Source organism: Rutilus rutilus (assembly GCF_951802725.1).
Source record: "Rutilus rutilus genome assembly, chromosome: 15".
Lineage (NCBI taxonomy): Eukaryota > Metazoa > Chordata > Actinopteri > Cypriniformes > Leuciscidae > Rutilus > Rutilus rutilus.
In genome coordinates this window covers 10,866,688-10,888,168 of record NC_140220.1, presented here as the reverse complement: position 1 = coordinate 10,888,168, position 21,481 = coordinate 10,866,688, and the positions used below count along the sequence as shown (strand labels likewise).

Below are 21,481 nucleotides of genomic sequence, written 5' to 3'. Positions count from 1 at the left end.
GCAATTTAATCCATTCAGGATGTGTGTGCTGCTTTGAAAGGAAAATACAGTGAAGTAAAATTGTGATTTGTCATGTAATCCATTTCTGCTTTTTAATTCATAAATAAATGCAAACAGCAATGTATTGCAATTTTTATTTAATTTGCTCAAACAAAACAATGTTAGCATGTAAGAAACTTCTAATTAACATGAAAACAGTATGGTACAACATGAACGATAAAAAAAAAGAAACTGAAAATTGCATTACAAGGACATTCAGTTGAATCTGCCCAGCAGTCTGCTCATCAGAATCTCAGTGTGCTGACAACACCATCAATGTTTTCCTAATATTGTTCAACTGATTTCCACCACGACAAAGATCACTTCTCAGATCCCACCAGCATACACGGTGTTAACCATAACACAATCCACACTGTAATGCAACAGAAAAAAATGACACAGAGAAAAGAACGTGAATGCATGTTTGATTTTAAACAAAGATCGTAAGTGTCCTTTGTAACTCACTGAAGCAAAATGCAAAACAAATGAATAAAGTTATGGCAGGCCCTAAATTAATACTCTCTATATATACGCTTTTACATTTTTGACATATCAAATGCAATTTCCGAACAAGGCACAAACCATGAAGATCACAAACAGGTTTATCCAGGAATGAATCAACCCTGATCAAAACATTTTGCTTAATCTAAAGACCGATCAACAATAGTTATTTGTCGTCAAAACAAAGGGATCTGGAGATTGTGACGTTCTAGAGATAACCGTTTAGCTTTGGTGATACTGCCGATCTTGCAGTCTTGTCAGCAATAGAATCATTTGAACTTCTACGGGTTTTTAAAGTGCAATCAATGCTGTAAACACTCTATACAAACGTTCTTATTCCTTGAGAGATTATTTTCGAGTGATGGTATTGAACTACGCAAGTAAAAAAAAAAAAACTACGAATTGATTGACAAGTGAGCATAGCATGGGGGAAATGGATAACTGAGGAAAAATCTGATCTGAGAGAACGTCAAAAATGTTCTCCGTTATTCTCCTCAAAATTTGCACAGCCTATAATCACACTTCATGTTTGTACAAAGATTTCGGTCTTAAAAAGCACATTTCCCAATAAAAGTTCCCTAACAAAAGTGTGTTGGAAGATAAAGCCCCTCTGAAAAACAGCCAAGTGCCTTCCGGTGTGCAGAGAGGTAAAACAATAAATGATTGGATAAAAAAAGAAAAAAAAAGTCCCATTTAAAAAGCTGTGATGTGCTGCTTGGCCCTCATTAGACACTCCAGACTTGTTTAGTTGGTTAATACTCCATGCAAAATGAATAATTTGCCATACATGATCTTCCACATACTTGCATCCAAAGGAAAATGAGTAAAATGTCATACCCCTGCAAATTTATTATGGCTATAAAGAGGTGTCTGTTGTGAACTGCACTTTTGAGAATGCGTATGGAGAACATTCATACACAGTTTGAGGGCAGAGTGGATGATCGATCGATCAAAAACAAAAAGAAAAAATGCGTAACAATGCTACACTTATTGCTTATGAACTGAAAACAAAATTATTTTTCGTGGCAACCATTTTTCCCTTACCGTTCATAAGAAGACATGCACTGAAATCGAAAGAAATACGAAAAGAGCCTACGGTGAATAAAAAGTTCATAGTATTTCTGGTTAGCACTATCTACAGATACGGTCTGAGCTGACGTTGACGTCAACCTTAACTTCGATTGGCTGAGAGGATTTTGGTAGAGAGCTACAATGATGTACAGTAGAAAGGCATTGTCCTTCGTGATCTTCCCGAACACTTAGCGAACACACAAGACGAAGAAGGTATACAGATAACAGTGGCTCATTAGAGACAGCCTGTTGAGCATTCACTTTTGAAAAGAGAAGTCTGAATAATAATGGAAACCGACCAAAAGCGCGAGTAAGCTACCTGATGTGGTCATGGCGTACATTAGAACAGGTTGACTGAATGACTTGCAGGTATAATGTTTATTTTGTCATCATTTTAATGTACATATTCTGGTTAAAATAGTAGGAAGACAAGCTTTAGAGTCCTGCAGCAATAGACCATACTCGTTTAGTTGGCCAGATTCAAGGTTTTGCTCTATACAAAGCCAACTGAGTTAACGTTACTTCACCACCACCATTACCACCTTTTAAAGTCATAAACAAAGCCTGCCCTTTGCTAAACAATGTGCCGTAGAATGAATGTCATCTGCTTGATTTACAATTTCACTCTTCAATGGTTAATACACTATGTAATTCAGTAATAGTTTGTCTATTTTCATCATTTTCTTTCCACAGTAAAAGTCATCCATTGCATACTGACAGTCACTTCCTTAAGACTGTGTCCTGACTTCCCTCAAGATGGGGCTTTTGGTGTATGGCGTCGCTTTGAGGCGTCTGGTTATCCTCTCGCTGATACGCCTCCTTGTGCCCCCCCACGCTCAAAGTTTGTCTTTCCCGGCATCATACTTGACAGATCCACCGAATTAACATGGTTATTGTGATCACCACTGGTTAAAACTGTAATTTTCCATTTTCATTGCTTTTGAGATAACTGAAGCTGACCTCTGAAGAGACAGATTGTGATTAAAAAAAATACAGGTGCATCTCATCCTCCTATGCAGAGTTTGACTTGCCCAACTCCTCCCTGATTGCTGAAAACACAAAGACGACAAAAGAATTAGGCACAGTCCTGGCCAGATCTGTAGATTAGTTACATTTAACAACAAATCTTACAGTCAAAAGTTTAGACACCTAATCACTCATTATTACTTTTTAAAATATGCTAAAACAATAGTGATGTCACTAAAACTATGAAAGAACACAAAAAGGTAATATGGGAATATATGAAACTCTTAATTGATATATATATATATATATATATATATACATACATATACACACATACGCATATATATACATATACATACATATATATATATATATATATATATATATATATATATATATATATATATATATATATATACACACACACACACATATATATATACACACACATATATACATACATTTATATAAATGCATTCACAAATATAAAATAAATGCTCAAATAAATTACTATTTATTATTATTAGCCTAGATTACAGATTATTATTTCCAATTAAAAAAAAAACATTTGTATAAAAAAAAGGAATAATACATTTAAAAATGAATACATTAACAAATCATTTTGATTTAAAAAAATAAAAAAAATAGTATTACTAATTTAAAATAAATTAGCCACAGTTTACCTAAATTTCCGCTAGATTTCCTTTAACTTTTAATTGAGGGAAATAAGGGAATTTTTTTTATCATTATTATTATTATTATTATCATCATCATCATTAACAACAACATTATCAAGCATTTAGCCATAGGCCTTTAGATCAAAATGTTTTAAGATCATGAGAAACAAATTAAAACTTTTGACAGTGTGAGTGTCGAGTATTTTATTTCTAAAAGTTTTAAAAAGCTCAATGTGCATCATATATTGTGGCAATACAATGCAATAAAATGTTACCATCAATAAGTTCTTCTTTCAGCTTTGATAGTTCCTTCCTCATCTCTTCTAGAATGTCCTAAAAAGAAAATCAATACATTAAGAATTGGATTAGAATACTGTTTGTTATATACAAATCAAACTGGTAAATTAGCGTTCAAGACTAGAACATATACACTAGAATGCAAGAGAAATTAGATGCCATAAGGACATTGTGCCAAGTAAAAATACTGACGTGACCCTTTGCAATGAGTTCTTAATATAAGCTATTATTATCAAATGCAGCTATAAAAGTATTAAATGACAAGAGATCCAGATGAGTAGGTGTATGCTATAACATCAACACTCAAGTCAATGAGTGCAGCTACTATTAGTAACTCTTCAACAACAAAAACACACTGAGCACTTGGCGGGGGAAAAGTTGAGGCAGACAGAGCTGAGCGACTTGAGTAACTGTGTCCTCAGATAAGTGAGATTCCTACATATGCCTTTCATATCTAACATGCTCATTCATAGAGAAGGGAGGTACAGTATTGCCTTTGTATGGAGGACTATAATTGTACACACCCACAGAAGCGTGCACTTTCAACCAGTAATTCTCCCTCAGTTTTTTAGGAAGTGCTGTAATGAGAAATTGTACCACTAGCTTTGGTAACACTTTGCCAACGTATTGAGGAAGTGAGCAGCCCCTCTTTCAAACCCAAAGGGCTAAAAGGTTAAATGAGTTTCAGTTCAAGTTAGTTACTTATTGGTTTTGAGAAGTACCTGTTTCAATCTGTCGTAGTCAAGAGCTTCTGTTGGCACCCCATTGGCACTTATGGATCCGGTAGGAGTTGGTGTAGACCTTGGTCTAAGAAGAAAAGATATGGTGTGAAGCAAAGCTATTTTAGTCACAGAAGTCGACACTGTGCAGTCAAGATGCAAGGCAGAAGTTAAGTGACACACTTTGGCCCCGTTTACACTGCCAGTGAAATGTGACCCAATTCCGATTTTTTGCTCACATGTGACACAGATCGGATGTGTTCTATGACAGTGTAAACAGGAAAAAAACGCATGCATTCGGATATTTCCAGATCGGTTTCAGGCCTCATTCATATGTGGAAATAAATCGGATATGTGCCAATGCGACTGTCATGTAAACAGGCAGATCGGATTTTCTGAGGCATTAGGCAACGTCTCCGCGGTTTAATGACGAGAGAAACCCCGACGCACATCTACAAAGGGACGGATGGCCCGACGAAACGTTGTGTCATTGTAGGAGAGGAATGTGGAGAGGGGCACGGGAAGTGTTTTCACATGATTGTAAATTTAACGAAAATTTGTGTTCATTTACATTTATTCATTTTAAGCAATTAATAATTTATTTGTAAGTGGGCTATTTAAATTTAAAAAGTGCTAGGACTATTTACATGTTCAATTATATTTTTAAAACATGCGCGCAGATTGTGATGTAGCCTAATATTGTGTGTGCATAGAAAGAATTTGTCCGCAGCCGCTCAAAAAAGAAAAAGAAAATTGTCCATAGCTGCTCTACTCCTGAGCGCAACTCCACTGTCAGTGTTGTGTAAGTAAAGGCTCTAGACAGTTTTTTTGTGTTAATTTCTATTTCTTGTCGCTGTGCAGGCTCTTTATTGTATAACAGTGAACAGCCCTTAATTTATGTGCCGTATATCGGTCCGTTGCATTACGAATGAAAGCAGTATCAGTAATCTCAAATATGTGATGTGCAGTCAAGTTCGGGTGTGTGTATGTTGTTTTAACGAGTGTTCTCACCGATACGCTTGTGATTCGTGGACAACGAGTTTTATAGACATTGTTTCTTATTCAAAAGTGGTGTTTGGCAACTTTGCATATCGCAGAGCATGAAACATATTTTGTGTTCGTCCATTTGTGCAAGAGAATTTAACCCTTTAAGCATGCGCGATATGTTTCAGATAGTAGGCTACTAGCCATGGCAAGTGTAAACATGTGAATCGGATATGGGTCACAATTTAAAGAACGTGTAAACAGACAGTCAAAAAAAATCGGATTTAGGCAACAAATCAGAATTGGGCATCAAGACCTGCAGTGTAAACGAGGCCTTTAACAGTCATTTCAGATGCTGTGTAAATCTACACTGTTACAGCACCAATTACAATTGGTGATTCAAAGAATCAACACAGCATAAACATGGGATATGATTCAAGATATGTGAGGAAAATGCAGGATATTTCAGATTTCAGGTACTTGAAATTGTTGTACTGAAAAGGAAATTCACACATCCAGATATATATATATGCATAACTGGGTGACATGAAAATGAGCCTTGAGAGGAGCTGCAAATTCATCAAAACTAACACATTGGTAAAGTCAACCCCAACAAAAATGGCACAGCAAACCAAAAGCTTGAGACAGGATTCACACTTCAAAATACACAATGCAGCTGCCGTATCACTCTCATGCTTGTCTGAAGCTGAATCAGACACAATACTATTGCCAACACAATAATCACCGTAGGGTAGAACAATGGAAATGAGGGAAATGACACTTTATTTATCCCATCGGAAAAGAAATGAATGCTGAACAGTGGGTTGCCTTGTGTAGAAAGGAAATAGAAGTCAAGCGGATAAGAACATTGTGACATAGCTTAAGAGTCGGAAAGCAAAACTTGTGTGTGAGATACAAGCGTGTACAGCCTGAAGGCTTTGTATAAAAGCTTTCTGCATTTTATATGTGAAAGGATAAACCAAATTAAATGCACATTTGTGGGGGGAGGAGGGAGCATGTTATCTTTGGAACCAGGTGGACAAATTGGCAAGAGTGGACAAATGCTCCAGCTTTCTGATATGACCTTTGACGACACCTAGTACTGCACAATATATCAGGACGCTCTAATAATGATACTATGGTTAATCCTTCATTGCTTTCTTCCCTTTCTCAATGAAAAGAAACATTTGAAAAGGTGTTTCTCTTTGTTATTTTTTACAATTATGTGCACTTTATTTTAACAGGGGGTGATTTTTATTACAAATAACAGATTTTTTTGAAGATTATAGCCTTGGAAACTTTATTTTTATTAGGCCTTTACATTACATTACATTATATATAGATGTTATTGTTTCACTCTTGTCCCATAAGTGAAATTATTATAAACTATTTTAACATTTATATTGTGAAAATTATTTATATACACTACCATTCAAAAGTTTCCATTCAAAGAAGCCTCTTATGCTCACCAAAGCCGCATTTATTTGATGAAAATACAGTAAAAACTGTACTATTGTAAAATATAAAATAACCATTTTCTGGTTTAGTATATTTTAAAATTTAATTTATTCCTGTGATGGCAAAGCAGAATTTTCAGCATCATTACTCCAGTCATCAGTGTCACATGATCCTTCAGAAATGTGCTTATTTGGTATTCAAGATTAATTTATTATTATATGTATATAAAAGCAGCAGGGACACATTCATGGTAATTATATTGTTGGCAACAGCAAAATATTTGTGTGTAAAAAAAATAATAACTGAAGACAATCACTGCAGCAACCCTCATCCTATTTAAAGAGCACTCTCAGCAAACAAAGTCTAGAAAGAGTTCTCAAACTAGCCTCTTATACCTGGTTAAGGAATCATAGTACTTGTCAGTACCCATCTGATTTCTCCATGGTGTGTCCCGTCTGTGAGAGTAAAGAGACTAACCAGGTCAGAGGTCAATAGTGTGGATCTGAACTATTTATTTTCATAGTAATCTTTTGAAAGCACTAGGTCTAATTTAGATGAAAGGAGTGTTACCCTACTGAAAGGTGCTTCAATCATTTGTATAACTGTATGTGCAAATGCCTGAATGGATGGTATATACTAAGCAAAAAAAATAAGCGAATCTTTCAAAAAAAATGCTGAACAGCTCTAGTACACACAGATCTGATGAGAAGCAACAACACTGTGCTTTAGTGATGTCAAGCACGGGACCCGACTGCCTGCATTCTGACATGCGATTGTGAGGAGGCCTCCGGCCACAAGCACGTGATGCAAAGCAGTCGAAGCAACGATAATTCAATTTAGCTTTAAGAAAGCGGGACCTGTCGAAGAGTCAGATCCCAAAAGCTGGGCATTTTTCTTCAAAAGGCACTATGAATTTGTGGATGTATAACATGCAAATTATTACCTTCCAATGACTGGTGATTTGCTACCATTCATGGTGTTTGTCCTCTCCCAAGGCTTTCTGGGCATATCTGTAAAAGAAATGCAATGCAATGTTACATTTTATGATATTGATATTCTCATATTTTTTTAAATAGCCATGATTCTCCAATGGCTTTGCTTCAAGACCCAGTTAAAAAAAAATTAACAGCACAGGCTCAACAATATGCTAAATTATTAAAGGGATACTCCACTTTTTTCGGAAATAAGCTCATTTTACAACTCCCCCAGAGTTAAACAGTTGAGTTTTACCGTTTTAGAATCCATTCAGCCGAACTCCGGGTCTGACGGTACCACTTTTAGCATAGCTTAGCACAGATCATTGATTCTGATGAGTCCAGTAGCATTTCTTTCAAAATGACCAAAGAGTTTCAATATTTTTCCTATTTAAAACTTGACTCTTCTGTAGTTAAACCGTGTACTAAGATCGACGGAAAATGAAAAGTTGCGATTTTCTAAGCCTATATGGCTAGGAACTACTCTCATTCCAGCGTAATAATCAAGGAACTATGTGGCTGTACCATGAGTGCAGCAGGCGTAATGATATGACGCTGCGCCTGAAAATAGTCCCCAGCTCGGTAACTTCTTCCAACGTGACCGGGACTAAGTTTGTCTAACCTATTAGACCTATTTTCAGGCGCTGCGTCATATCATTACGCCTGCTGCACTCATGGTACAGCCGCACAGTTCCTTGATTATTACGCCGGAATGAGAGTAGTTCCTAGTCATATAGGCTTAGAAAATTGCAACTTTTCATTTTCCGTCGATCTTAGTACACGGTTTAACTACAGAAGAGTCAAGTTTTAAATAGGAAAAATATTGAAACTCTTTGGTCATTTTGAAAGAAATGCTACTGGACTCATCAGAATCAATGATCTGTGCTAAGCTATGCTAAAAGTGGTACCGTCAGACCCGGAGTTCGGCTGAATGGATTCGAAAACGGTAAAACTCAACTGTTTAACTCTGGGGGAGATGTAAAATGAGCATATTTCCGAAAAAAGTGGAGTATCCCTTTAACATGAGATAGACTGAACAGCTGCCAAATGTTGCATTAGTATTAGTAGCCAGTGTTAGATGACTATGCACTAAAATAGCATTATTATTTGGTTTTATCATTTATTTTTATCATTGCTTTCCCCTTGCTTACCTGGTGTGCTACAGGCTGACACTTTTGGAGTTATGGTAGCCTCAATGTCATCCTAATGGAGAAATAAAAAGTATATATTATTTAAAATCCATCACATAAATTGTATGATCATATCAATAAAATTAAGAGTAGTCTATATGTACAGGTTTGGCCAGAAACTGTATACAGCTGAATGAGGCATTATATTAACTCACAGCTTTCTGTTCAGGCTCTGGTGATGATCCCTTCTCCGCAATTCTTCTCCTGTATCAAATCAATGGTACATATTCTTACATTTTATTTCATTTCTGGCTATGATACAACATTTCTGATAATTGGTCTCAGAAAATAAGAATTTAGTCATTTCCAAGACTAATCATTGTTTGAAAACATTCTGGCATTAGAGACAGATAAAGCACGCAGTTTACCTCCTGGCCAGCAGGGCGCTCATCTCCTCCATTAGACCACCTCCTCCTCCAGGTAAAAGACCATTCCCACGGGATGCCTCAGGTTTGGCACCACCAGAACTCACTGCGGGTCCTGCTGCTGGAGCCAGGGGCTCATCACTCTACAGAAACATATAGGATTTGGTATTGAACATGTTTAGCATTTCTGATGAAGATATCATTCGTTTTAAGGCCTTAATTTATTTCAAGCAAACCAAAAAACAAGCTGGTGTGATGTAATATCGAACAAAATCAGGCCAAAGATCGTTTGGATTTTGTATATATCAGGGCCTTTAGGGCACAGTGTTAAGACATTTCAGGTGTAATTCAATGCAAATGAAAGTTTTACAGGCCTCAATTCCTTACCCTTGGCACTTTCTTTAGCTTGGCTCCAGCAAGGGCGGCTGCGAGCCCAGAGAGGCCCTTGTTCTCATCTGTGGTGGGCGAGGGGGTGAACAGACCCGAGGGCAAAGGTGGGGCAGGGGGTGGAGGTGGTGCTGGTGGCGGAGCCTGACCTGAGGGTGGAGGTGGTGGCCCAGGGGGAGGGGGAGGCCCTGTTGGGGTAAGCGTTGGGGGCAGAGGTGGTGGGGGAGGAGGGGGACCAGGGGGTGGTGGAGGTCCAGCAGTGGTGGGAGTCACAGTGGAGCTGGGAGGGAGGGGTGGTGGGGGTGGAGGAGTTGGCATCCCCTGTATTGAATCTGTAGGGATAAATAAAAAAGAACATAATAGTTAGGATGCGTCTTTGTAACTTCCTGTACTGATCAGTTAAACTTTGATTTGTTCTACATTTAGGACTGTTTTAACTTTTTTTTTTTGCATTGTGAAATAGATTATTACATCCAGAATGAGCTAAATGGATGTCAGCACAATAATATAATACAATACAATACAATAATATAATGTAATAGAATATAACATCATAATAATTATTCACATCCAAAGCTCATTCATAATAGTGAACACAGACAGATGACACTAATACATGATTGTCCATAGCTGATGATCATTGTAACATCATACACAAGGAAGAAAGTGATGATTTATGGGAATATGAAACAAATCTGTACATAAATGTAACAAAATGCAGAGATTTAATTGTAAAAATACTAACTTAAAGCTGATGTTGCATCACTATGTATAAAGAGTAAAAATCTTCACAATTTAGGAAGGTATCAGCCTGACTATTTTTTCACATTTGGCTTTTTTGGGGTTTAAACAGCTGAAGTTTATGTGACATGCATGCCTGCCAAACACACTCAAGTTAATCATATTAGTGTGTAGAATTTAGCTCAGTGTCAAGCTGCATCATGCATATGAAGTGTGAAGTCTAAAACCTCTTCTATGAATAATTCAGAGGAAGAGCTGATCTTATTTCTTTCATTGCTGATGACCTGACCTCATATGAAAATCTCCACTTATTGTATGCAGTTTGTAACATAAACCTAGTCAAAGACGAAAAAGGATTCATTTCATTTCATTGCTTTTTAAAATGAGGATGTTTCATGAATCAAATTTGTGAATGGGAATAATAAACCAGAGGATGTGGGGCGGCCAGTTATAGATCATGTAAAGCTTACTGTGCATTGACAGCTCACTTGTACATGCTAACATCAAGAACTTCTTCACCATAAACCAATAATCAGAATGAGATGGTTGTGATAAACTCCAGAAAAAAGGATGAGAACTAAAGCGAAGACATCCGCTTTGCAATACGTGAGACTCAATTCAAAGTTTCACGAGAGAGTGGAGATGTGTTTTCATGCCATGCCATATCACACAATTACAGGCCACACAAACGAGCATTCATCAGACCGATGATCACAGGAACCAGTACAACCCAACAGACAAGACAAAACAGCAAAACATTTCCTGAGGACTTTCATATTGAGCCAACAAGCAATCGATAGAAGCCAATTGCAGCCAAAAGCAACCCAGCTCAACATGGCAGGCCCCCTCCTCGAACCCCAATTAGCGGGTTAGTGGAGGCTGAGCGACACAGAAGAGGCCTTACCCGGCTGGCTGGGGAAGTCAGCAGGCTGAGTGGGTGGCTCTGGAGCAGAGGAGCAGGAGTCTCCCAACCCAGAGTTTACAGAGTGCTCAGCAGAGGCGGGGAAGGCTGTGGAAGGAGAAGGGAGAACAGCAGGCTGGGGTGAGGGACAAGACACAAGGGGAGCGATGGGCAAGGTGGGTGAGGGAGAGTACAGGGGCGGTGGAGGGGGTGGCGTCGGGGGTGAAGAGAATGGCTGACCCGAGATGGGGGATGAGGTGTGGAAGTGAAGCGAGGTGGGCGGCCCGTTGGGCGCCGAGATTGGCGAAGGGGGTTTCTGGGAGAGCGGACTGGGGGCTGGGATTGCGATCATTGGGCGAGGGCCCGTTGCCTTGCCCGGGGGGCTGCTGATCATGACCGGAGGAGAAGGCGGTAAGGGAGTGAAGTTGTTAGCCGTCCAGATGACAGATTTGGAGGCCGGAGCTAAAGGAGGAGGAGCTGGGGCAGGGGGCGGCGGTGTGGGCGGGGCAGGTTGTTTGCGAGGGACAGTGGCGTAATGAGGCAGGACCGGGTGGAAGGCGGAGCCTAGCGATGTGGCGAATCGGGAGGCAGAGTGACGCAGGGGCGGGGTTGGAGGAGTGGCTGTGGAGGGCAATGGCGTCGGTGGAGGGTAACTGGGTGTGGAAGGAGAGACTGGTAAGGAGGTGGTCTTGTTGTATTCGGGAGGTGGAGGAGTGTAGAGGGTGCTTTCAAATGCTGCACACAACCGGAGGACAGGACAGGACAGGACAGGAGGGAGGTAGCAGCAACCGTGCAAAGGGAAAGAACACAAGACAAAGAGAGAAAGGGGGGAAGGAGACAGAAGAGAGAAAGGGGGCAAATGAAGCAAGAAAACCAGCAGAGACCTACAAGTCCATCATATGTTCCTATTTCTGTCTATGAACAGGGAACACACTAGAATTAGTACAATCGGTTAGCTGTGAAAACATCATGAACTGGAAAGGATAGATCAACTCCAACACATGGGCAAAATGTTACACAAACATCCTGTTTAGCATGTAGTACTTTCAGGAGACGGCACCGAAGGGTTACTGTAACTCCTGGATGTACGTGAGGTTAGGGTCTCGGTATCATCACACGCCTGCTAAAGGCTAGTCATGCACTCTCTGCATGCCAAGAAAATGATAATGAATAGAAGTTATGCTAATGAAAACTTTATACGGTCTAATATCACATTAAAATCTGAAAGGTTCAAACTAATTCAACCCAATACTCCACTGAAAATTTTAACTGAAACAACATTATTGGTGAATCAGGAGCTGTGTACAAAATCACAAACGTATGCACTAAAAGTATTCACATTCTTTGGGTCAGTACGTTTTTTTTAATGCTCATAAAAAATACAGTAAAAACAGTGATATTGCAGAATAATATTACAATTTAAAATAACTCTCTATTTTAATATATATTGTATGTAATTTATTCCTGTGATATCAAAGCTGAATTTCTGACATCATTACTTTTTCATGATTCTTCAGAAATCATTCTAATATGCTGATTTGGTGCTCAAGAAACATTTCTGATTATTATCAGTGTTGCAAACAGTTGTGCTGCTTCATATTTTTGTGGAATCTGTGATTTAATATAAAGTATCAGCCTTTATTTGAAAAAAAAAAAAAAAAAACGTTTTGTAACATTGTAAATGTCTTTACGGTCACTTTTGATCAATTGAACGCATTCTTGCTGAATGAAAGCATTAATTATTAATTATAGTAATTATAATTTGCCATATATTTATGGGTGTTTATATAGGAAATGCAAGTAAATTCATGTTTTGGTTTATTGAGAGTGCACTGTAAGTGTAACTGCCTGCCATATGTTGGCCAAATCTTTCTGCTCTAGTGATTCTCATAAGCAGCCTGCAGACACAGCTGCCCTCCTGCTGCGTGAAGCCCACCACGCCCCCTGAGCACTCTTCAAAATACACGTCAACACACAGGCAAACACAAATTATCATGCCCTACATTCAGGTTATTAACGCTTTCCCATTGTTCAAGCTGGCTTCCATGACAAGCAGCTTTTTTTAACCTATTTGTACCTTACTTTCTTCCATTTCACTGGCCTCCTTTGGGTTCCCACACTATTAGCTTTGACAAGCAGACCACATGACTCATGATGTAATGCAGTATGTTCACCAGAGTGACTTAATGAAATTCTTCCACTCCTAAAGCACAGGCGGTCACATGGCAAGACCAATCGGCTGTGCTCTTTGGACTAATCCAACTTTATTAAATCAACTTGTGACTAGGGATCCTCACTCACATACACAGTTTTTAATACTAATGAGTATTTATTTACAAATTATTGCATATCATGCGCTGAAGTGAAAAAGTGAACCTTTAGCAAAAAGTTTTGGCTATTGTTATCCATTTACACCTTCCATTAAATTGAAGTACCTGTTTTCACTTATCCCTACTAGTGCCTTGACTAATGATACAGATTTTGTTGCACCCATCCGCCAGAATCTCAGGGTATTTATTTGATAATCCTTCTCCCAGACATGACGCAGAAGTCACAGAGTCAAGACGATATCCACCAAAAATACAACAGAAAGACTTCGTAACAGACAGAGAACTCAATTTAGTGTCAATTCCGTATGTTAATGTGTAACAAAACCAGTTGAGTTAGTAGTAATTTAGGTTCAATACATCCCTGAGGAAACTATACCGTATTTAAAAGGTTTAAGCCTTGGTGCTGATGTACTTTTGGCATTCCTTCTGTGGAATATTTTATCTTGCTATATCCAAAGTACAACATCAGTGGCATATAATACAGATTTTCTGATGCAAATATCACACATGCACCATGCTCAAATGTTTAACACTTGAATGACAATTATGCCTATCAAAGCCTGATGCCTGGCCACTCATACAGTGTCTGAGGAATAAACATCCCCTCCCCCATGTGTATTTTTGGATGGCGCATGATTCTGAGAATTGCATCTAATATGATGAACTCAAATACTGACATGCACAACTTTATAACAGGCCATTTAAAAGCCAACAGTAAGTCAAAATTTACCTTATTATCTTTCTTAGTGCAAGTTCCTTGTCTTATTGTGAACTATCCAGAGGTGCATGTTATTCTAATCTAAAGCAAAATAAACTTTGTAAAAGCAAAAGCAAAACAAAAAAATCATTTTCTGCTAACCTTATTTATACAGGCTATTGGATAATGTTAACCAACAGCCAAATAGCTATTAAGCCAATGTTTTAGCAAGCTTGAATTCCGTCTGAATACATTCTGTTATATAACGCACACTTTTCACGATCCAATCTAATACAGATGGAAAAAAACATGTCCGAATTTTTTTTCTGCTGAATATCCTGTTTCTATCAGACCTATGTCAAATGACAAAAGTAAAACAGGTTACAACAACATTTGTATTGAATCGACACCCACCCATTCTCAAGCCCTGGCAGGTTACCCATAATCCTAGTGAGCTTTACACAGGAGAGTGTGAGAGAAATGTGGTTAGTTAGTGAGTTCCATCATCTTTCAAGCTGTGGATTCGGATTCTTCCAACATACTGACAGATGGACACGTCAGGAGAAGATCGCCTATTGATATAATAAGACGCAAGGAGGTAGTGTCCCGTCGAACAAGAGGCCAAGCACATACTAAAAATATATTTTACAGCAAGAACAACAAAAGGAAACATCGAGATGCATTATAGTAGAGATGTACCAATCTCCAATTTAATATTTTCCAAATTAAAATTAAAATATAAAATATTTATTTCCATATTTTATTTATTATTCATTCCTTTTATTATATTGTTGTGGTACTGCTTACATTCACTTAAACATCAAATAACTGATTTAACATTGACAAGAATCGCATCTATTTGAGTTTATGCGGATGTGGCGAGTTATTTTTAGGCAAATAAGTACAGATATTTAATTATGTTGTTCTCGGTTATCAGCCATAGTATGAAAACAATTAGCAGCCAGAAGTGTAGTATCGGTGCATCCCCAGTTCGAACACATAGTTAACAATAGAATAACATTAACATTAAAAATAGTTTTAAATAACGTAATAAATGCAGCACGGTAATGAATTATTTCGAATGTACACTAGCAGCATTTCACAGGCATTTGCATGCTCAGCAACAGAAGAAACGCCACATATATTGTTAGTTTGTGTTAAAACCTCATTCATATTTTGACCTCAGCCTATCCTGTCTACATCTTATCAGTCACTCCTGTCTATAAAAAGACGATGAAGATAAATATGCTCACCGGCGTTGGAGATGCGTCTCCCTCTCTCCCAGTCCATCTGCTCTCTGTCCAGCTGCTCTTGGTGCTCCCTATCTTGCTTCTCTCTCTCCGCACGCTCTCTCTCCATCAGCTCCCGCTCGGCGCGCTCCCGTTCCTGGCGTTCTCGCTCCAGCTGCTCCTGCTCTTGATGCTCACGCTCCAGGCGGTCCAGACGTTCCTGCTCAGCACGTTCCCTCTCCAGCCGCTCCCGTTCCTGACGTTCCCTCTCGGCGCGCTCCCGATCCAGCATCTCTCGCTCCAGCCTTTCCCGCTCCAGCCGCTCTCGCTCCAGTCGTTCCCGCTCTTGCTCCTTCTGACGCTGGAGGTCCTGCAGCTGCCTGAGGACACATTAGAGCAGAAGGGAATGAGTTAGTGTTCACGGTAAACCAACAACTTTTTATATCTTTAACCATGCCACAACACTGCATAAGGAAATTCTGATTTGGTTTAGGTAGTTTGGTACTATACACTACCATTCAAAAGTTAGGGGTCAGTAAGAATTGTTTTTTAAAATAAATGTACTTTTATTCAGCAAGGGCACAAACAAATAGAAAATTGATCAAAAGTGACAAAAAAGTGTGTGTGTGTGTGGGGGGGGGGTTCTTTCAACATTGATAATAATAATACATTTTTCTCAAGACTGTAGTAATGATGCTGAAAATTCAGCATTGCCGTCACAGAAATAAATTACATTTTACAATATATTAAAATGGAAAAAAGTTTTCCCATTTTTAAATTGTATTTGCACAATAATTTTTTTACTGTTTTTACTGCATTTTTTATTTATGCAGCCGTGGGAATCATAAGAGACATCTTTCAAAAACATTTACAAATCTTACAGACACCAAACTTTTAAATGGTGGTGTATAATTATAAAAAATTAAATAAAATAAATCTAATTTATGTAAATTACAAACATGCAAGTGCAGCTGGAAAAGCCCACAAATATTTTGTGCTATATATATTTTTGATCTAAATAAAGAATATTAATAATGCCACAGTTAGATTTGTATAGATGACTGATGAGATGTACTATAGATAATTGAAAAGTAACCTTGAGAAACAGTTTTGGGCTGGTCTGAATTTCAGTCAGAGTATAGCAATAGCTTATTTGTAAAACTGCTGTTTGGGGCCGTTAAACAAGATGGCCTTAAAGGGCCTTTGGACATTTTCAGTAATAAACACTTTTATAGGCTTTTATAGAAAAAATATATATACAAAGAACTTGCTTTCTTCCAGATAAGGAGACAGCTGATCACTAAAATCGCAGTACATCACATCATACACTAGATGGCAGCATGCTCAAATGGGTCACAAGAGGTGCGAGAAGTGCCAACTTCAGCATCAGACCAGCTCGCCTGCAGATGTTCTGCTAAGTAAGGGTTTATGAAAGATTTGCTTGTCACTCCTCTTGTGCTTAATCAGCATCCAGCACAGAATTCCAGTGTGTAATTACATTAGAGAGCCAGATACATTTAGTTTGGAGAGCAGGCACAGTAAATGAAGAAAAACAGGCTGTTTGCAGCTCTGGCTCCGAAACTGGACAGATGGACCTAACTTGAAGACGAGGGGCAGAACAAACTGAAGAGAAACATGAATGAAAGCAAATCAAAAGCAAAGAGCCTAAACAGCATAAAGAGGACATGGTGTATTATAAGTTTAACTTCAAGTCATCATTTAAGGATAATCATCCAGGTTTTTGTACACAATTTCCACATATATAAAAAAAATATTCCCCAAAAAAGGACAATTCTGTCATTTCTCATAATCATGTTGTTCCAAACCCATTTGCTATAATAACAATTATAATAATTTCACACACACACATATGTAATATTTATATAAATATAATAATATATACACACATGTAAACATTTTTTTTTTTTTTTTTTTTTTTATCATAGATGCGATTAACTGATTTGGAAGCACTAAAATAAATAAATGACAAAAATAAATTACGCCAAATCGCACACACAGACCTGGTTTCCATGTTTTATGGGGACTTTCCATAGACAATGATCTTTATACTGTACAAACTGAACCTACCCATCACAGAAAACATTCTGCATTTTGACATTTTCAAAAAACATCATATAAATAGTATGATTTATAATCCATTTTCCTCGTGGGGATCAAAAAATGCCCTCACAAGGACAAGGATTTTGGATATTGCCATTTTTGTGGGGACATTTTGTTCCCGTAATGTAGGGTTTATCAGGTTGGTAATATAGTACAAAATATAAAGACTTCCTAATCAAAATGATTTAATCTTAAAGTAATTTAAATGACTAGTAAAACAGTCCAGCATAGGGGCTTTTCTAATGGCAAAAGAGAAAGCATTCCATGTTATTTTTCTTGAGGAAACATTAGTAAATAATGACATTTTTCATTTTAAGATGGAAACTATTCCTTTAAGACACCCACATTAACCTTTTGTCATTTTTGTGTGATCTATTCCTTTAAATTATAGAACCATTAAGGATCTCCTTTTGTGCTCGTTGAATACATGTTCCGCCAGATTTCAGCTGTCATGGGAAACCGGATGATAAATAATCAGACACATCCGAGTCTTGTCATTGGGGTTTGCATTAAGACAGGTGATCCTGTTCTACCCATCTGTCAACTAATCTCCCACATGTCTTTTTGCATGAATGGGCGTATATGATATCATTTCCTGGGACCTTGCCAGGCACACCTTCCACTCAGTATGACAGTCATCGCCATGACAAATATCAGCTCAGGTGCACCGACATCATGCCTCCACAAGTTTCCAAAGAAGAGAATAAGACGGGGAAAACCACACCCCAATTGTTTAAAAGACCCCTTGAGAAGAGCACGTTTACGCCTAAGGCTCCAACTGGCACGGTCACACCTGCTACGATATAGTCACTCCTTCTGTATCATCAGTCCTGTCACTGAAACCAACCTCAAATCTCAGAACTAAAGAATTCACAGTACCATAATATGTTGAAACGGCAGAAGTTCTGTTCACTTGCACTAATGTTATAGCACTTGAAATCTTTTTCAAATTAGGCTTTTCTCTTCAGTTAACTGATCAACGTTTGCCTCGATTTTGACTTGATGGTTTTTCATTGCAATATTGGACAATTTAATATCTTTAAAGTAAAAGCAGCAAGAGAAAATATGCTTTGCCATATTTCACTTCATTTTAACTGTAAGGACAATGTCTATTCAACAGACCTTATGACAGTGGTTACTTAACTATGCCCACCAATTTTAAAAGGGCAGATACTCTAAATTGGAACTAGTGATAATGATAACTGCCCAAACACACAAACCTCAACAGTCTTTTTATTTAATGGAGTGAACATTGCGGAATCACAGAAGTTTAAAATGAACAAAGGCCAATGTCATAAAGACAGACAAGTCTGGTCCAACACTTGCATTTTTTTGAGATTACCAGGTGATTTCGGGAATGGAACGAACCAAACTTAATTAACTAGCCACTCTGGATATTCAAATTCCATGTGCCATAAAACAACTTTTTACCATAGTTAAACAAATGTGCCAAAATGATAGCTTGACAAACAAAATGGCAGATAGCAACAAGGCTTCTCTGTGCGACGATTAGGCACCATTTACAAGACTAAAAACGGAACACTTGATACGCGTTTTGGTCGTTTATTTAAACGACAACAGCGTTTTGCAGGCCTGAAAACACAAACTTTTTTATTTTATTTGTGAAAACGGTGATGTCATGCGCATGCGTATTACGTGTTCCGTCTATAGGCTCATAGTGATTCTTTACAAAGTGGCATCGCCAACTACAATGCATAATACAGCGTTTTAAATCATTTTCGCGGATCCATGTGAACAGGGATCGTTTTGACAATGTAGTCGTCTGTACACAAAAAAACGTGTAAATGTGTAAACATACCCTCAGATTGGCTATTTTGGGATGTCAGTCATTTATCTGTCGTAAGGTCAATTTTAACCACTTTGAGCAAATTTTACAACTGCACCAAGGGTCGGGGCTTAGCAAAGGGTCAGTTGTTCAACATCTGAAACTGATACAAGTGCGGTTGGGTTGAGTCGAGGGGAATAAAACTATAAAGAGCTAACCATGAATCCACAAGGTCTACTATGAAGAGTTTCCAAAAAGAGCTTCCATATGCTTAGTCTACTGCCCGAGTTCTCTATATCTGCTTAATTTAGTTGCCTTGTTTCAGAGTTGTTCTTGTACCTGGGTTCCCAGAGGATGTATTCTGAGCCACTACATTACGAAAGGCTGTTGCGGGGTGGATTGCTGAGAGCGTGTCCCACTTCCCCCAAAATCCCTGCTGAGCCTGAGCCATGCTCTCAGAGATGTAATTAAAGAGCAGAGGAAGCCTCGCTCATGTCTGTGGTAATATACTACCGCAAAAGTTCACGGGAGCCATAGCGGAGCCAGCCATAAGTCACCCCTTGAACAGGGTATTAAAACAAGCCCCCTATAGAGAGGAGCGTTGACCGAACACTTAAGAGAAATAAGGTAAAATGGACATGTGATATTAAAGGTCTAGATTTAATTTTAAACATGAGAGCGAGGATGGTTCATGACATATACGGGTCAGGTGAGGTTAACTGTTCATGATGCAACTGCTGTGCAATCCCAGCGATCCTACACGGATGGAGGGGTCATAATAATATCAAGGGCTTCTTGTTTTCGGAAGCTGCTGAAAATAAACCCAGAACAAACATCACTTTAAACCAAACTGGCGCTTGACCAATACAGGAAAAAGGATTTATTGGATCAAATGTGTGCGCTCCTTGTTTCTTAAATAGGAACGACACCCCAAACCTGTTCGCACCATTTCGGTTGAGTGCTTTATTTGTGCCTAGTCACATTGGATACATATGCATTCCCTGGCATAGGAGATCACAACATTCTGAAAATAACGAGCAGCACAAACACTTAAAATTAGAAGCGGGATCTGCTCTCAGGCGAGAGACCGGAAGGGGCCAAAATATGGGGTTGAGAGGGGTTCAGTAACCCCTCAACTTCATGTTTAATAGGCGTTTTCCTTGTTAATAGGAGTTGAAGCTCATTTTCGTATGTGAATTGAAATGAATTGTATGGATCGTTGTATGTATGTACCTCTCATGTCAGAGAAAATCAGCACCCTGGTTCTTCAACATTTCTATGCATTTACATAATAACCCCTTTCAACAAAGCTGGTGGATCTTAAAGGCACTGAAAGGTAGGCTATGTTTTATTGTTCCACCGCAATGACATAATGAAGCATGGCTGGGATTGTTCTCCTGTTTTGCAGCAGACCACCAGACATATCTGTCAAAGGGCCATTCAGTATTCTTTCAAGAAGTTAAACCTGCCCAGTCAAGAAGTCAAAAAGTTCCTATAAAAATTATTAAATAGCAGGCCAAAGCGATAGCAATTTGGAATCTGCACAAGTTTAGAGTAATTTTACTGCAGTCTAGAGCATTTTGAATATTGGAACCACGACAAGCAATGTCAAATTTGCTTACTTTTTCCCTCTCAAACACCCCCTTCTCGAGCATGGAATAAGAGCTTGAAAGATGGGAAACATGCAGCAGATCCATTTATTGGCGTCTCCGTTCCTGACATCAGTTACCAAGGAAACAGTAGCTAAGGGAGTGTAGGCGGCTCACAGCCTGATTCAGAATGTCTTCCAACAACTTACTACAACAGATTCTAAAGGCAGTATGACTTCATTGGATGGAGATGCAGATATTTTTTTTTTTTTCATTAAAAAAATATCTGTATATGTAAGGAATAATGCTTTGCTTCACGTCGGGGTCCCGATCAGCCTGTCGGGGTTGTATTCGCTATAACAGCCGCCTCGCTCTACATTATCCCGCTTATTACATGGCTACCCACCAAATAAATCAATTTGACACAAAATATTGATTTAAAAAGGAGTTTATTGATTT

At 38.4% G+C, this 21,481-nt stretch overlaps 1 protein-coding gene across 12 annotated transcripts in view; it reads right to left on the bottom strand.

The window, feature by feature from the left end:
- Positions 1–62: 62 nt before the first annotated feature.
- enah (ENAH actin regulator) overlaps positions 63–21,481 on the bottom strand; it is a 108,438-nt gene continuing 87,019 nt past the window's right edge. For 3 of the 12 annotated variants that reach the window (XM_084433047.1, XM_084433046.1, XM_084433041.1), the window contains exons 5-15: positions 15,551–15,906; positions 11,274–12,005; positions 9,629–9,960; positions 9,245–9,384; positions 9,032–9,080; positions 8,838–8,889; positions 7,656–7,722; positions 7,108–7,167; positions 4,274–4,358; positions 3,530–3,587; positions 121–2,660 (exon numbers count right to left, since the gene is read on the bottom strand). In XM_084433047.1, coding sequence (XP_084289173.1) covers positions 2,623–2,660; positions 3,530–3,587; positions 4,274–4,358; positions 7,108–7,167; positions 7,656–7,722; positions 8,838–8,889; positions 9,032–9,080; positions 9,245–9,384; positions 9,629–9,960; positions 11,274–12,005; positions 15,551–15,906 — 1,969 coding nt within the window. In that variant the 3' untranslated portion in view covers positions 121–2,622. Of the gene's footprint in view, positions 2,661–3,529; positions 3,588–4,273; positions 4,359–7,107; positions 7,168–7,655; positions 7,723–8,837; positions 8,890–9,031; positions 9,081–9,244; positions 9,385–9,628; positions 9,961–11,273; positions 12,006–15,550; positions 15,907–21,481 lie in introns of all 12 variants that reach the window. The other 9 variants (XM_084433042.1, XM_084433052.1, XM_084433050.1 and 6 more) reach the window with 3 other exon arrangements.